The sequence below is a fragment of the Cucurbitaria berberidis genome (genome assembly GCF_010015615.1).
Source record: "Cucurbitaria berberidis CBS 394.84 unplaced genomic scaffold K460scaffold_1, whole genome shotgun sequence".
NCBI classification, from domain to species: Eukaryota; Fungi; Ascomycota; class Dothideomycetes; order Pleosporales; family Cucurbitariaceae; genus Cucurbitaria; species Cucurbitaria berberidis.
Window position 1 is genome coordinate 6,844,848 of NW_024468935.1, and position 15,956 is coordinate 6,860,803.

The following is a 15,956-nucleotide window of genomic DNA, read 5'->3' on the forward strand; positions in this document are numbered from 1 at the left end:
AGATGGCACAGAGGAACGGTCTCGCGGGACATTAAATAGAATCATTTGAAGAGTTGCATGGATGTATTATGGTCTAATCGAAGATAAAACACCTGGGTGTGCATAAGAACAAAGAATCATAAGCAAGCCATAGATGAAGAATGAAGAAAGTGAAGCCGCAAATACGTCCGCCCGCTCGCAAGAAGCAGCATTTGAGCAGCCCGACCCTCGCAAGCAAAGAAGGACCAGCCGTGCAAGAGCCGAGACAGCATGGCGGACTTTTTCCCCTTGTCTTCAAATATCGTCAATGTCGATCTCCTTCTTGCCGGTGCCGTCGGCCTCGTCCGAGTCGCTGTCGTCGCGATCCTCGTCGAACTCGAAGCCGATGCCCTCGTCGCCTTGGTCGCCGTAGGTGTCTGTCTCGTTGATCTTTGCGTTCTCTGGAAGTTCGCCGTAGGCTTTTAATGAACGGGCTTCGTCGGCTAGAAGTTGTGTCAGCAGGTATCCTACTACCGCTCACACAGGGTGTAAGCTGAACTGGGGGAGACAAGACATACCAGAGTACTTCATAATCACATCGCCCTTCTCATCCTGGTAGTCTCGGAGCGAGAGGAGGATGATGTCGCCCTGGTTGATCCAGACCTTCTTCCTCAGTTTGCCACGGATATGCGCGAGTCGACGTGCGCCATCGAAGCACTGTGCTTCTAGGCGACCATTTCCCAGCATCTTCACCACCTGGGCGTACTCCTGGCCCTCCTCTTTGAAGACAAGCTCGCGCTTCTCGTTGTCGTTCTCGTTCTTACCCCTACGCCTATTCTTACCACCCTGTTGCGGTTTGTTAGTATATCGCACGTTCGCAAATGTCGGGCCTCATCATTTTGTGAGAGGAGGCGGGGCTGCCCCACTACCGCCAGAAAAGAAAGACTGTACGGACCTTTCCCTTGTTCTTAGGCATATTGAGAGTCGGTCAAAGGCGTTCTGGGATTTGTAGGTGTCCTGGTTGTCTGTGCGGTTGATATGTTGCAATTATATTGCAGTGGCTGTGTTTGCTGAGGTTTCGAGTTCACTGTGGGTGCCACCTGCACCCAAGGTTTGACGTTGGGCGCTAAGCGTGTGCGCCTTGCCCCAGTTCAGCCTAGTGTCATCGGTCATCAATAGAATCCGGGACATGAGTAGCTGGAGCAGATTTGACTGTACAAGCTCCTCGAGAGAAGGAGAACCCGAGTGAGGGCGACTCTTCCAGGCCAATGGCAAATATAAAAACTGTCATTTCTCTCCTTGCCAAACAACAGCCAACGACCTTCAAAGTCAGCTACGCGTCCGACTACAAGCCCTTCATCATCCACCACGTCGCAACCGACTCGTCGCATCCTCTATACGAGACACAGAAGCGGAGGCAGAGAGAACGGAAAAAGGAGGGGCTATGGTGGCATGCTACCACGGGCGTCGATCTGAACAAGTCGAGCTGCGTGAGAGCATGGGCCAGGAGACGCCTGCGCAATGCTATCAAAGACGAATTGCAGCAACGCGGATACGATGCGACTGGCAAGCTCGTTGACCTGAAAGCCATACAGCACCGCACCGATCTGATGGATTTGCTCCGGCAGGGAAAGACACTAGATCTGACGGGAAGCTTGAGGCTCCATGTCCAGCCTCCGCTTATACCAGCCAAGTACGCTCAAGTACGTGCGGAGACGGGGCATGTTGTGGAAAGCATTCTGCAGGCCATCAAGGATAAGGCTAGTGGTATTAGCTCTATAAAGAAGACAAAGAGTCATCCGCAACGGACGACCCCACCACCCGGTAGACCTCGTTGAGTACGAGGAAAGGAAATGAGGCCGGATCAACAGAGGCCCTAAGCCCGAATGTCTTCGTACATCCACAGGGGAACCCTACTCTACGTGTCTCGTCTACTTCAACACAGGCTTTTAATCCAGCAATACGAAAACTGGAGAACATACTAGGCTCTTCCCCTCCTAGTGGATTTCGATATCGGTGAGATGTGCTATTATCGTCGAGGAGATGATGAAACGACTCAGCATTTCTAAGCGTGGTCCAACGATGACCGCTATAGATACAGAGGTACATACCGACCGCCTTCACCCCCCTAGTGAGCGAGATGGAAGTAAAGTAGAGCTTAGCATATGAAAAACAGGTATTGTCCTTTTCCTCATACTCCTGTGATACGTTATACCAAATTTCATCATGCACGGCTTCGACTAGACTAGATGCCTTTCATTAGGTTACACGTCAAACGAAGAGTAACAAACAAAGCTTCTAAGTTATGCTACAGTAAAATGTAGATCACCGGGTTCAGAACAATAGTATACAACTGTGACAGGCGGTTCGTCGGAATGTCGCAAGACCGTATAGCGAGAAAAATTATTTGTATAGGTCAGAGTATGCTAAAGGGCTGTTAGCCTCACCAATGGTTTGATCTCAAGGTGAAGAGATAGGATGAAAGAAGTTTCTTCTTTACGTGTTCTACATACACCCATATGTGGAAGTTTCTCAAAACTTCTCGCAGGCTGGTCTCATATCGAGCTCATGCGTCCACAAGCATGGCTTTTGATTGTGCAGCCATAAATATGTCTCCCCCACAGCGTCGGCGCTCATCTTCTTCCCGATCTTTTGGTCTTCGCCATCCTCGTCGACAATGGCGCCGTTGCCAATAGTGTGTACGACATGTACACCTCGTTCGCTCATCTCTCGAGCCAAAGTTTGCGCCAGTTGTCTTACTGAAGCGCGGCTAGCGCCATAGGCTGCGAATTGCGCGCTACACCGTAGAGCTCCAAGCGTGCCGGTGAAGATGAGAGTCTGAATGACTGTCAATGTTGAACCAATTGAGGTTGGAGAAATACACTTACACCCTTTTTCCCGCCACCGTCAGCCAATCCCTTCTCGCCATGGTCCTCAAAAAACCGCTTCAGGCTCTCTTGTGCAAATGTGAATGCTCCCCCAACATAGGTCTCCAGACTCTCCTCAAACTCTCCCCTTGTCTCCTCCAAGAACGGCTTCTTCGATGAATGCTTGATACTATAAATCGCCAGGTTCAGCTTCAAGCCCTTGAAGTTCTGATGCGCCTTAATATCCTGAAATGCCTTCTCTAGCGATGACTCCGACGTATCAGTTGGGAACGCTTCGAGGACGGCATTAGGCGATGTTTCGCGGACTTTGGAGATTACAGATTCAAGGGAGTCGGGACGGCGAGCGAGCAGGGCGACAGCGAGGTTGCCATGGGCGGGACTTGAGAGGATGCGTGCGATTCCCGTGCCCTGTAGAATTTGTGTGAGATTGGTATACACCTGTAAATTATGTTTTTAGACCCACTGTTGCAGGACCAGCTCCTATGAGTATGGCGAGACCCGATGGAGGCATTGTTAGCTTCTGTAAAAGTCGAAACTCTAAGTCAGAGCTCGAAAAGTCTATGTGATATTGTAGTTGCAATATTCAGTCAAGCCCTGCAGGATGCGGAACCATTAAGTAGCAACGTTCGTAGATCGACGAAGCATTGCATCATCGACCAAAATATGCGGGGGGCGTCGCCGGACTAGCGTCCGAGCTGGTCAAACTCCTTTTATCCCCGCTTAACGCTAGACATTTCGTAGTTTACATGGACGTCACTGTATGTCTGCTCACATTGAATTAGACCTCTCCTGGCGTATGGTGTTCCATTGACCCGTCACTTGGCCATTTATTTTTCCAGTTCTAGCTTTGATTAACTAAAAGGGAACTTTGATTCAATCAAACGATTTATGCTAAAATCAGAAACTCGGGAGATTTGTAATGTACCAAGTACGGTTGCATGTTAGATGGCGAAATCCACAGGAGGACTTATCGACAGGGATCCCCTGGTGTTCAGCAAGAAGATTCGAGTGCACTAATTGATGAGAGCATTGGACATCATTATAACGATGTAGGCGCCTGTTCTGCACATCAGTCCCCGTCTGCCTTGAACTCCAAAAAAACAACTCTTTGACCGGAAGCTGACATCGACTGAAGCTCAAGTCTCCATTCATGTTGCCCCATATCTAAAAACGCCGGAATATGTCCATGTGAGCAGCTAACAGAGGCTATGCTATCAGAACGGGTGATTGTGTCAGACCAGCGAAGCAGTTTCTGTTGTCAGATTATCGTTTCCCAGGTTTCTTCACACTAATCGCGACGCTGTTACAATCTTGGACGCTGAGGTACTCGATATGTATATAAAAAGTACGCGCCGGGGCTAATACTGCAATGCAGTGTCGTGCATAGAGCGTCGTGGAGAGCTGTTCCGATATTTGTTGATTGGGTGCAAGTGCAAATGCACGTGGGCACGCTACGCTATGCCATATTTAGGCAAGCGCGGGGCTGTCGCCATAGCAAGATTCAACCTCCAAGACTCCTAATTATTTCCTACACACGATCGTCGTTGGTAGTGCCCACAATGGCCTAGTTGCGCAAGAGTCACGAGCGTAGAAGTGAGCTTTGATGACAGTATGCAGTTGTCGCACGACTTCATGATTATTTCGAGCCCCAGATCTCGCTTTGCGTTCACCGATCAGTATCAGTGGCGTTGTTAAAGTTTCTTGGCATTGACTTATGCATGTAAGTAAAGTTTTCCTTCTGCATTGGACTTTATGTCGTCACATTCTCTTGTCTGTCCATGGTGTTATATGTTGATCGCCGATTCTGATGTTTTCGGTATGTTAAACGACCAGCTTAGAGGCACAACCGCTTGAGGAAGGCTTCTGGCGCTTGTGGATTAATAACTCGTGGGGGTTAAGAAACCTTTCCCGGGGTTCAAAAGGCCATTGCTAAGGTGATCGAGGCCCTAGGGCTGACAGCAAAGAGATGCGGTTCGTGGACCATGTCATTCGATAATTGTCACCTCATCAGCCTTGGAAACCCCCCTGATTTCATGGCGCTGATATGCAAGCGCCATTGGCACGCTACACGTGACTACATCTTCATGCGAGTAAACGCGAGAGGGCCAGCAACTTGCGTCAATGTCTCGCCGCGCTTAACGCGCAGCTTCAACTGTGCATTTTACCAGGCATTCTTTAGCTTGGAACGAGGATCTGCTTACCAGGTTTCATCTTAGCGTTGCCACAGCATAGCTGACGGGTTCGCTTCAGGATCAACTCGCGCAACCATCCTTTTCTCCAGGCTCGATGCAGACCCGCGAAAAAGACGAGTCGCGCATTCTAGTCTAGGCTCGTGCGATTGCCCCAGTTCTGACAGCGGATAGATCTCGGCTCGGCTGTCAAGCAGGGAGCTGAAGCGCGCCCAATGTCTCAACCAGTCGCCTTATCCTTGCGGGTAATCTTGGGCAGAGAAACGCTAACATGAAATCTAGTCGTGTACGGGCTATGAAGCTGGATACATCTAGCTATCAGGCAGTACCTAGCTAAAGTCAAAAATGTTCAGTAACCGATACGGTCTTTCGAGATTCGAGAGTCTGATTGCTCACTGCTGGTACAGATAGAAATCTTTGGACCCCTGGACCACTCACCGCTCAATTCGTTTAGAGGTTAGCCCCCACAACGTCGTTATGTGAGCACTGACTGCGGTCCTTAGTATAGCGATAACGTGCCAGCCCTAGCGGGCGTCCCATGGGACTCCATATTTGGGCGATAGAAGACCTTGTCATATGCAAGCGACCGGATCAGGTAGACGCAGCAGATCCGAGTAGGGCGTGGGACACTTTGGCAAAGATGAGCCATGCGATACCGCCTTTTCGTTTAATACCTGCAGGATCTCCACCTCACGATGATACTATTGCTGCATACTGATGCAATATCAATGCCCGCTTATAACGGCTCTCCAGAGCGTCCAGCTGATCATAAGCTCAGTATTCCGCATGTCCGTTACTGGTTTAACTCATACAGCTGTTGGCGATGCTTTGCCTGGAACGCTGCGCAATGCATTCCTGATCGGGCGACCCAAGGTTGAGCTCTTGTGTCAAAGTATGTTGCATGCTTAAGCACATGCCAGCCAAGATCACACGCCGCCGCCGCGTATATATCGTACTCTGCGAGGCCACAGCCACCGAAGTATATCTAGCGCCTAGCTCCAATTACTGCCTGTGGCGCCATCAGACAGGGCCGGGAGCTGTAGGCGCATAATTCGTTGAACTGGTCCACATGCTCACTAGTAGGAAATGCACGAGTTGTTGACTTCAACGAGTTTCATCATCGCGCCAGTGACGGAGGCGCCTGCGCCATGTGCCAGGGTAGTGCTCCGGGGAGCATGATCTCTGCAGACCGCAATTGATCAGGCGCTGGGATGATTTGGCCTTGACGACAGCAAACACGAATACTCGCTGGATTTCACCAATAAGAGAGGGTGCGCACTCATAAGCTGAAAACTCGGCAGTCTAAATTCACGTACGCGTCCAATGGAAGGCGGGCCAAAATAAACCCTGGCAGCTATGCAGCTAAACGTGGTTGCAGACGCTCGCCATCGAGCGTTTGTGAAATGGTGCGTGACCTGAACACCCGGCTGCCCAGGTGCATGTTAACCTGTGGTCTTATCGCAGGTTTTCCGGTGAGCAATGGCAATGAAATTGAAGGTAGCAGGAGTGATGGCCAGTCTCGTAAGCTCTCCGTTACAAAGAGTCAAGCTATCGATGCAGTATAGTGCCGCGTAATCGGGGCTACACATATTGAGCTCACGGATGAGCTTCGGGATGAAATATCCTTTCTCTGCTAGCCCTCCCCCCCTCACACGCTGACAATACGTAAGGGGGTTGGAAGATATGGTGGCGCAATAACATGCTTGGTGTCCTGCACCAAAGCCTGCATACGCATGATTAAGGCGAGGTGTGACCACTGTCAAGCTCCCAACAACGGGCTCGAACGGTAGGCATCCTATAGGGCTGGTGTAGGTAACGATCGCCGACGTTCACGATCCTTTACAACACATTGTGATTCTTCTGCATCGATGGACTTGACGAAATACGTTGACACGGGGAAGCATCCTTCCTGAGATATCCCATTCGCCACGGTTTCTACCGCCGAGAGAGACCTGCATACAACTCGGAACCTGGGCCCTAGAGCAGCAGTGACGCGAGAGATGTCAAAGTCACATGGCACTTACGGAAATGATGGAAGAGTAAGCCGGCAATAGTCCTCGCGGTTAGAACGAGGCCGAGGGCAGGGGACAGTTACCGCCCGTGTGGCAAAGCTTCGATGCGTTCCGCTGCGCCCATTATGGACCCGAGTTATATGGGAAAGTGAAAAAGGGATTGCCTAGTGTGCCGCGCGCTGACCGACAGGCATTATCATGGAGGGCGTCAGGAGACGAATGAAAGCTGACAGGTTCACCGTACCCCAGGATACGATCATCGGCGGCACCAAGCTAGCGGGGGCTGCTTGTTGTTTCTAGACCTGTGAATTGGCGAGGGATTCCATGCAGAAGCGGTCGATACGTGCGGCTCAGTCAGCTCTATATTAACACATGGTTTTCGACAGCTTCGATTGAACAGCTAATGACCACCTTCCATGTCCTATACCTTGAATGAATTTGACAGTATATAGTCTTCCTCCAGCAGCTTGTTTTTCAAGTCCACAACTTCATAATCACCACTATCAACAGTCCGAGAACTACCAGAAAACTCGAATTCGTTATTCCGTACGATCTTTGTTGCTAGAACCCAAGACAAAAAACCAAGACTAAACCGAGACGAAACATCTCCACCATGTCAACACCAAGTCTCAGTCCTAGATCCTCTAATGAGAGTCTGCAGAGTACCTCTTCCGCTTTTTCTTCCCCAGACAAGCTTTCGCCCACGGTTACAGGCCCCATGGTATGGGAAGGGGCCGAGCTCACCCCGACCAAGTATGTTATCCAGCTCAGCAACCGTGAGATCCAGGACATCCGTGCTGCCGTCATCAAGGTCAAAAGTAGATACTCCTGCACAGCATAGTTGATGAGAACGATTGTTAACCTCTACTCCAGTCGCCGGAACCCCAAGGTCCGAGATTCGGCCAGACACGTTTGACTTGGGAAACTCGGAGCTAGCCGGCAAGCTCTCATCAGTCAGCAAAGAGCTTCACCAAGGCCTAGGTGTCGTGGTTCTGCGAGGCCTCGATGCTGCCAATTTCAATGATGAAGAGGCAATCATCGCTTTTGCTGGTGTATGCTCGTACATCTGCCCAGAGCGAGCGACCGACTCTTACGCCAATCAGACTTTGAGTAAGTTCTCAGCCATGTGCAACGAAAGTGATTCTAATCATTTGTTAGGCCACGTTCGCGACGCCACCAAAGATGCTGTGCCCAGATGGGCGAAAGATATTGGCCTTGCCGGCTCGAAGATCACTACTGCGATGGACTTCCACAGCGATCGGTTCTCCGGTGACATTCTGGCTCTTCATGTACGCAACGACGGGGGCGCGGGCGCTGGCGGCGAGCAATACATCGTGAGCTTTTGGAAAATCTACAACGAGCTTCTAGAAAAGGACCCAGAGGTTCTAGAGACCATGGCCGAGGCAAACTGGCCTTTTGAGCTAAAGCAGAAGTAAGTAGTCGTAGCTAGATCAAGCTTAGTGAGGTTTATCACTGACCCTAAAGCAGGGACAAGGCGCCTTACCTCGAGCTAGGACCGACGCTCCTGTTCTCAAAGGGCAAGCCCATGTGCCAGCTTGTCAAAGCGCCGCTCCTTGGGACCCCTTTGATCCAGCGGGACCCTTCCATGCCTGTCGTTACAGCAAAGCAGATGCATGCGATGCATGCTGTGGAAGAGCTGGCAAAGCGATTCTGCACTACGGTGGACCGCCAGCGAGGCGACATTCAGTTGTTCAACAACTTGAGCATTATGCACGCTCGTGGCGCATACCGTGGCACAAACAACAAGGCTAGCACTCGCCATCTCTTGCGAATGTTCCTTCGAGACCCCGAAAATGCATGGGAGAAGCCGGCTCGGTTCCGCAACAATTTTGACGATCCTTTCGCCCTGGGTCGGCCGCAGAACCTTCCTGTTCTCGACAACGATCCATGGCGTCTCATCAGCGGCCGCGAGAGCCACGGTTAGATATAATTGTCCCTGTCATTTTGATGGAATCTTGCCATGCTTCAAGTCCGTATAGGGGGTTTGACAGGTCTAGACTTTGGGATAACATAGTGTACGATTCAGACGTGGGAGGATTGAGTGCTTTGCTATACTCATATGCAATCATTTTAGTATCTCAACATACAGGAGGTTCATGCTCGACATACTCGAATCACCATCATTACTCAACAACTGCTCCACATACGTAATGCTACTGTAAGACCGACTTCACTTTGCAATGTTTCTGCATCAAACAAAAGCTGCGGACAACATGACTCAGGCACCAGCTTCTTTGAACAGTTTAACAATCCATTCACTAGACGTGGACCAATGGGTTGCGGTAAATCCGGTAAGTGGCGGTTGAAATCGGTCTATCTTGATTAGCATAACCACCTTGACATTGTCTTGGCCACTAACCTGGATTGACTCTGTCAAACAAATTGGCAATTTTCGTCACATATTCAAACCCTTCAGTGTCTATATGCCCTCTCTCACACAATTCTTCAGGATTATCACGCGCCAACTTGAATGGCGAGTAGCCGCGAAGTGTACAACGCCAGTGGTAGAGGAGGACAGGAAAGGCAAATTCCCATTTCTTGATCTGGTTGGTTACCACATTGCTCACTTGATTCTCAATCAGCTGGCAGAGTTAGCGAGGACATTATCATGATGAAACAATCTAGGCTTACCGTGCCGTTCTTGGACTTGATGTAGTCTTGCGCTCCGTGGTGGATGTATTCAAGATTCCAGAATATTACGTAGAATGCTAAGAACAGTTCGTACCAGGGCTTGATTTTGGGCTTGAAGATTAATGCTGCCAACTCTTTGACGAAGGCTTTTTCCAACTTTCCTAGATACTTCACGGCGGCAACGTCCATCTGGTGGGTCATAGCACCTGGCAGTGGTCGATCACGGGAGTTTCGATCGTAGGCTTCGTATTCGCTGCGACCAAGATTACGATAATCGTATTCACGAATGCCAGGTATATTGTTGGACCAGACAGAGCCGTATCCCTGAGATACCACCGAGAGACATTGCAATCGCATGGCCAAATCGAGTGCTTTAGAACCCTTCGTACTCCGCATTCGTACAACTTCCTGGTAAGTCATGTAAGCAACCTCGTCTTGACGTATGCGCGTAAAGATCCATTCTTCGATAGCAGGTTGGAGTCTTGAGAAGTAACTCTCGAAGGCTGGAACCAGATTCGCGGTGTCGTAAATGGCATATGCTGGCTGCTCGAGTTGCCGGACTTCCCCTTGTGTATTTGACCATACAGACGCGGCTACATCAAGGGAGCCTCTTCGTGGACTATACGGGCGAAACGTAATCCGCATAGGCTGGGCATTCGGTATGAGACCGTACCCTGGGAGGTTCCATACTATCTCCATTTCGTAGAGTTGACTATTATGTATCCAGTCGTAACCGAGGAACTCGGCTTCTACTTGATGCTCACGGCCGTTACCTAGTTCAGAAGGTAAGAACATAGTCGATGTGCGGGGAATCAAGGTGACCTACAACGGCGTACCAGGCTTGTATCTTCGAGATGTTCTCTATAACACGGCTCGCGAAAGGATCTGGCATGGCCTGTGATCTTCTCACACTTTTGACATGGATCACCCTCATCACACTAGTAAAGTTAGCTTGACAGCTTCTTTGACGGCTGGCATACCTACACCGGATTTGTAGAATCTACAACGCACGCAAATTCTCTTGGTCTTGCGCATCGTGTGGGTCTTTTCTCTCAGCTTCTCCTGAAGGGGACCCTTTCGCTTGGATACCTTCAACTTTTCCTGCCTTTCGACAAACGAGGAAGGGACCTTTGTGGCCTTCTTCTTAGTCTGAGCTCTCTGATAGCTCGGTAACTGCGCGGTAGCATTGTCGAAGGGGTCTAGCGAAGCAGGATGTTGTGAGTATGCTTCTTGTTCAGCTTGTGCTTGGACAAGCGTCCAATCCTGGCCTACGTTGGGGAGCCGCTCGTACATGGCAGTTGCAGCAGCAGATTCGCCAGAATCGATTGTGGGCCATGGTGTAGCGGACGAGCTGCTCTGTCTAGCTGTTATCAGGCCAGAGGAGAGAGTACGGTCAGAGGGACCTGGACACTGTCGTTGTGCTTCCCACGTAGCGGATGGCCGACTTGGCACTTGTTGGGTGGTAGTGTGCAAGGACAATGTCTGCGGTTCAGAATGCGAGAGTCGTGAGGCGGGATGTGGCTTTGCAGCATGATTCGAGAATGGTGGGTCTACCACGTTGGTGGGGGAGATCTGGCGCAAGTTAGTCGAGTGTTTAGCGTAGGACACGGCGTTCTTCCTCGTGTGCACTCACCGATGCATTTCGCAAATCGTTGAAGCGCTCTGTGCTTGGGAAAGCATGCTCTTGATGTTGGTGTTGGTGTTGGTATTGGCGGCGAACAGCAGCAGTACTGGGGAGAGGCACAGGCTCGCTCTCGCCCTCGGCATGGAGATAGGACACTGCTGCTGAGCGCGACGTGAAGCTCTGTTCGGGTCCCGGGGGATCCCATTCATGAATCTCATGTCGGACATAGCCAGACGGCCAAACCGGTGGAGCAGAGGAATGCAGCAAACTAGCGGAGTCGGCTCCGGGTTGTGGGTAGTGGAGAAACGGGGCTGGCGAGGGTAACGGGCCGGCGGCGTACGAGTCGTGGTTCGCGTCGTTCTGCCATGCTGCTGTTGTCAGGGCATACAGGTGTTCGTGGTTGCTGGGGAAGGGCTGGTGGTAGTGCGAGGCGCTTCTGTAGTACTGCGAGCTGGTCGACATGGAGGCGGGCGGCGGCGGCGGCTGACTGGGTACCACTTCACAGGACGTGTCGGGCGAGCGTGTCTCGCTCATTCGTCTGGAGAGGGTGCGCAGGATGCGTGCGTGGAGCAGCAGGGGGGACAACGGCGGCCTGAGGCCATGGAGCAGAATGCCCTACGGTCGCTGGATGGCTGAGATCAAAAGGGAGAGCGGCGCCGCGAGGAAGCATACTAGGAGCCAGGCTGGCAGGCAGGCTGGCTGCTTCACTGTGTGCGTGTCCGTGTCGGGTTGCGCTGCATCTTCTAGCCTCCGTGCGCTGCTGCCACCCGAGTAGCCCCCTCCCTGCAGCCCTACGCACCCCCAATCGGCCTCACTCTCTACATAGCACTTGACCGTGGCTATTAGCCCCCTCGTTGCACCTTTCATTTCCATTACTATAGCCGTCCCCATTCTTACCGCTGCCCTGTCCTGCATGCCATTTGTACCCACAGGGCGACCAATCCTTTCTTTGCCCAGTCGCCTCCTGAAGCACCACGTCCCCGTGGACACAACCTCCAAGCCCATGTCCAGAATGGAACTTGTACCATATTATGCTGCTGACACTGCTATGGCCCAGGTCAACCCCACTGTGAACCGTAAGCTACCGTTATTGACAGACATGTGCGTTTGATTGCAAAGCGTATTGATTATGGCATTGTGACTACAGAGAGCCTGCCATTACTTATAGTCGGCACCCCCATACTCAAAAGAGTCGCCCAGCTGCTATCTCAATCCAGTTCAACAGGTACTCCTCGTGCGTAGGCCGCTTTTCAATTTCCTTGGTTCATCATGCTGCCTTTGCCCTCTGTCGAAGGCGTCCGCTTGGCGACCTTGGAAGACCTCCACCGTATTTCCATTGTTGCAGCAGCAGCTTTCTTCTGGTCGCCGACCTTTAGATTCCAGCGTCCTCGACATGGCGAGTTTCCTTCAGACACCATAGCCTCGTACTGGGCCGACTACAAAGCTGCCATTACAGACCCAGCATGCGCTGTCTTGGTGGCCGAGGATGTACTGGAAGAAGACGAAGCCAACGACATCTACGAGGCGCTGCGATTCGCATATCGACCAAACCCCCCTCGACAGAAAGGCATCGTTGGCGTGTGCAGTCTGAGCCTGAAGCCGAATTCCCATTACATCGGCCATGTTCAACCCGAAAGTAAGCCCATCGGTGCTTTGGGATCAGACACGACCAACTCAATCACACTTCACCTCGACCTTTCCCCGCAGTATGAAGGTCACCATCTCAAGAGAGACCAGTGCGCTGTTGCTCTCGAGATATACAACAGGTGCACAGGACCAGCAAAACTCAAGTATGCAGAGCCATGGGCATCTCAAGCCGTACGTTAACAGTCATGCCTCAGACACCTTGGAGGAAAGATGCGTCTCAGTACTCTGGCAGTAGCTCCTTCCTACTGGCGTCGTGGCCACGCTACAAGGCTCGTCAACTTCTGTACGCAGCTGGCCGACCTGGACGATGCAACCTTGGTAAGCATAAAAGGCTCCAAAACGGCGCTCATTCATTAACGTGATGCAGGGCGTATCTGCTACTCCCAACGGCCAGCATGTCGTGGAAAAAGCCGGATTTCAAGAACGTGAGATCACCCACGTCAAGCGAACGCTGGCGCATGAGCAACAAACCTGCGAGGGTCGTCTAGATACTGCAGAAGTCATGCTTTGGTAAGTGAAGTTCATGTACAAACTAGCCTCTGCTGACCCTGTAATCCCGGTGATAGGATAGGCGTCCGTTTACCGAGCAGCAGATCACCTTCAAGTGGTTCTGGCAGTCGATGGGAGTCACCGACGGATTCGTCGTAAGCAACGTGATCGGTGTGAGAGCGTGGCGGATTTTTGGGGTGGTCTGACTTGAGCGTCTCCATGCGGACTATCTTATCGGGCCACATAGGTTCCAGTCAGAAACGCATCTGAACTTAGGTAGACATCAAAAGACTCTATTATGACATTATGGGTATAGGTACCCACGTTATTGTACGATTCAACACTTATTAGGAACATCTTGAGGTTCTAATCCGAAATCATGTCAGAACGTCCTAGGGCAGCGAAATCACGACTTCGTCTTCCTTTTCTTTTTCGTCGACTCTTGATCCTCATCTTCGCCGTACGTCTTCCTCTTCCCACTATCAGCAATACGGGAGGATTTCCTCGTCCCCTCAGTCCTCTCCCTCCCCTTCCCCTTCAGAGGGCCATCCTTCTTAGCCGCGCCGCTCTTCGCTCCACTCTTTTTCGCAATACTGGGTGAATCCTTCTTGGCTTTGGTGTTGGCTTTGGGCTTCTGCGCGCTCGCAGGGGCCTCCTTCTCCTTCACCTCGCTGGGCGAGGCACTCTTAGACTTTTCCGGTGCTTTCTCTTCTGATTTCTTTTTGCTTGGGGATTTTGCTTGCGGGGCGCCTTTCTCGGGTTCGTTCTTGGACCCAGACTCGTTTTCATATCCACCTCCCTTCTTCTCGTACTCTTTAGAGAGTTTGACTGCCTGCGGAGCGTTTTAGTGTCATGGAAGATTCCAGGTTATACGACAATGCCAAGGCAATACTGAGTTTACGTACCTTCCAAGCGCTCCATTGACCCTTGCCGCCACCATCCTTGTTCGTTTCATTCTTCACCTTCTCGGTAACCTCCTCACGGAGCTTAGGATCTGTTGGCTTTCCCTTTGAAGAAGGCATTTTGACTGATGGGTATTTGTGAATTGACAACTAGAGTGAGATAATATCAACTGCTTGAGGAAACATGTACTCCCAAAAGCGATCCTGTCTAGATATGTACCCGCTCTTTGTTATGACTTGCGATAGAAATGGGAAATGACATCATGACTACACTACACTAGCACGTGCGCGTACCAACATTGATGGCGTTTTATTGACGCTTGTCACACGATAGCGCTAGATGGAAACTCTAAGCCAGCCTCTTGGATTCGATGTAATTTTGACAATTAACTTTTCTCCACATCAAGTCATGGTCGCCCGTCAAGTGACGTAATAGGGTGAGACCATTTCCATCCTCCACATGTCCTCTGTGCTATTTGGCAACTGCATGCTTAGGTAAGGACGTGCAGCCATACCTAGTGAAACCAATTCCAAACCGTAGTTTCGTAGAAGAGATACGGCGCCTAAAACTTGACGGCGCGCCTCCAACAGATCTCAACCTCGGCCCTCCCACCCACCTTCTCCATCAGTATCGGCAGCATAACCTCCCACCAAACCCTCCTATTAGGCTCCGGGACCCCAATCAAGACCGTAACCTTGCAATCCTGCCTCGTAGGACCCGTGCCTCTATAGAAGAATTCCAAGCTTGTCCACTCCTCGCCGCTGGCATCAAGAGCCTTGATGATACCGTGTTTGCGCCTCTGAAGGAAGGAATTGATAGGGTCGTATGAGAGAATGGGGAGGGTAAGGAGGCCTTTGAAGATACGACGGTCAATGATTTCGACGGCGAGGGCCAGCGCTTGCTCCAAAATGTAGATGCGTAAGGCGTGTATGGCGCGCTCCCACTGCTCGCTGCAGGAGACGTCGGACTGAACGCAAAGCGTCAATGTTGCCTTGCCAATTGACGTGCCGGTATTGAAGCGGTGCACGGCTTCTAGCTCATGGGTGATGACTTTGTGCGTGGCGAGGATGCTGCGGAACTCATGCACGTGAGCACTGTGTTTAGAAAGCGCCTTTGGAACCTGTTCGCGCGAGGTGATGACGGGAAGCACTGGGAGAAGAGGGCTGCCTTGACGGTAGGGAAGGCGGTTGTCGTAAGAGAGGTCGTGAGAGACTGCGTTTGTGCTGATGGCGGTGGCTTTTGAAGGCTTGCTGATCGAGTGCTTCTTCGACGTTGAGGTACTGATGGGCGAGCGATCCTCGTGCGTGTTCTTGATGCGCTCCTCGACTTCGTGCGCAAAGCCAGGTCGTCCATCTTGCACCGGCGTCATCGTAGCTTCATTTCCCTCTACATTGGAGATCTCGCTGCCCGACATAGCGTCGACCTCTGTTGCTTGTCTGTTGGGTTTGCCCATCACTATGTTCAGTGAGTGCGTTCGTTCGTTGCGCAGCGTTTGCAAGTTGGCGGTATATAGGTGCGGTGCAGGTTCCCTTTAGCTGTGGTGCGGGTTCTCTTATAGACGGCAGCGTGCATGGAAACGCTTTACGTAAGCAAA

General features: G+C 51.3%; 8 protein-coding genes across 8 annotated transcripts; 3 read left to right on the forward strand and 5 right to left on the reverse strand.

Annotated features, from left to right (window-relative positions):
- Positions 1 to 273: 273 nt before the first annotated feature.
- Positions 274 to 934, reverse strand: K460DRAFT_270341 (eukaryotic translation initiation factor 1A; the record flags this gene model as incomplete). The annotated part of the gene is made up of 3 exons (XM_040927641.1): positions 274 to 461; positions 537 to 804; positions 914 to 934. The coding sequence occupies 3 exons, from the start codon at positions 932 to 934 to the stop codon at positions 274 to 276; spliced, it is 477 nt and encodes a 158-aa protein (XP_040794635.1).
- A 290-nt stretch (positions 935 to 1,224) lies between these two features.
- On the forward strand, positions 1,225 to 1,954 carry K460DRAFT_362833 (uncharacterized protein; the record flags this gene model as incomplete). The annotated part of the gene is made up of 1 exon (XM_040932712.1): positions 1,225 to 1,954. A coding segment is annotated over one exon (572 nt), but the record flags the coding sequence as incomplete, so codon positions are not given.
- Positions 1,955 to 2,490: 536 nt separating this feature from the next.
- On the reverse strand, positions 2,491 to 3,786 carry K460DRAFT_351919 (NAD(P)-binding protein; the record flags this gene model as incomplete). The annotated part of the gene is made up of 3 exons (XM_040931599.1): positions 2,491 to 2,796; positions 2,847 to 3,284; positions 3,772 to 3,786. The coding sequence occupies 3 exons, from the start codon at positions 3,784 to 3,786 to the stop codon at positions 2,491 to 2,493; spliced, it is 759 nt and encodes a 252-aa protein (XP_040794637.1).
- Positions 3,787 to 7,660: 3,874 nt separating this feature from the next.
- On the forward strand, positions 7,661 to 8,992 carry K460DRAFT_373937 (Clavaminate synthase-like protein; the record flags this gene model as incomplete). Its single annotated transcript, XM_040934623.1, has 3 exons — positions 7,661 to 7,865; positions 7,921 to 8,479; positions 8,536 to 8,992. The coding sequence occupies 3 exons, from the start codon at positions 7,661 to 7,663 to the stop codon at positions 8,990 to 8,992; spliced, it is 1,221 nt and encodes a 406-aa protein (XP_040794638.1).
- A 294-nt stretch (positions 8,993 to 9,286) lies between these two features.
- K460DRAFT_271932 (uncharacterized protein) lies at positions 9,287 to 11,785 on the reverse strand (the record flags this gene model as incomplete). Its single annotated transcript, XM_040927764.1, has 6 exons — positions 9,287 to 9,381; positions 9,428 to 9,650; positions 9,700 to 10,472; positions 10,526 to 10,637; positions 10,684 to 11,271; positions 11,333 to 11,785. The coding sequence occupies 6 exons, from the start codon at positions 11,783 to 11,785 to the stop codon at positions 9,287 to 9,289; spliced, it is 2,244 nt and encodes a 747-aa protein (XP_040794639.1).
- An 807-nt stretch (positions 11,786 to 12,592) lies between these two features.
- Positions 12,593 to 13,484, forward strand: K460DRAFT_402071 (uncharacterized protein; the record flags this gene model as incomplete). Its single annotated transcript, XM_040936491.1, has 3 exons — positions 12,593 to 13,113; positions 13,165 to 13,288; positions 13,338 to 13,484. 3 exons carry the CDS (start codon positions 12,593 to 12,595, stop codon positions 13,482 to 13,484), a joined length of 792 nt encoding a protein of 263 aa, XP_040794640.1.
- Positions 13,485 to 13,851: 367 nt separating this feature from the next.
- K460DRAFT_392222 (uncharacterized protein) lies at positions 13,852 to 14,481 on the reverse strand (the record flags this gene model as incomplete). The annotated part of the gene is made up of 2 exons (XM_040935873.1): positions 13,852 to 14,291; positions 14,365 to 14,481. The coding sequence occupies 2 exons, from the start codon at positions 14,479 to 14,481 to the stop codon at positions 13,866 to 13,868; spliced, it is 543 nt and encodes a 180-aa protein (XP_040794641.1). The 3' UTR covers positions 13,852 to 13,865.
- A 443-nt stretch (positions 14,482 to 14,924) lies between these two features.
- On the reverse strand, positions 14,925 to 15,776 carry K460DRAFT_351924 (uncharacterized protein; the record flags this gene model as incomplete). The annotated part of the gene is made up of 1 exon (XM_040931600.1): positions 14,925 to 15,776. The coding sequence occupies one exon, from the start codon at positions 15,774 to 15,776 to the stop codon at positions 14,925 to 14,927; it is 852 nt and encodes a 283-aa protein (XP_040794642.1).
- Positions 15,777 to 15,956: the final 180 nt, after the last annotated feature.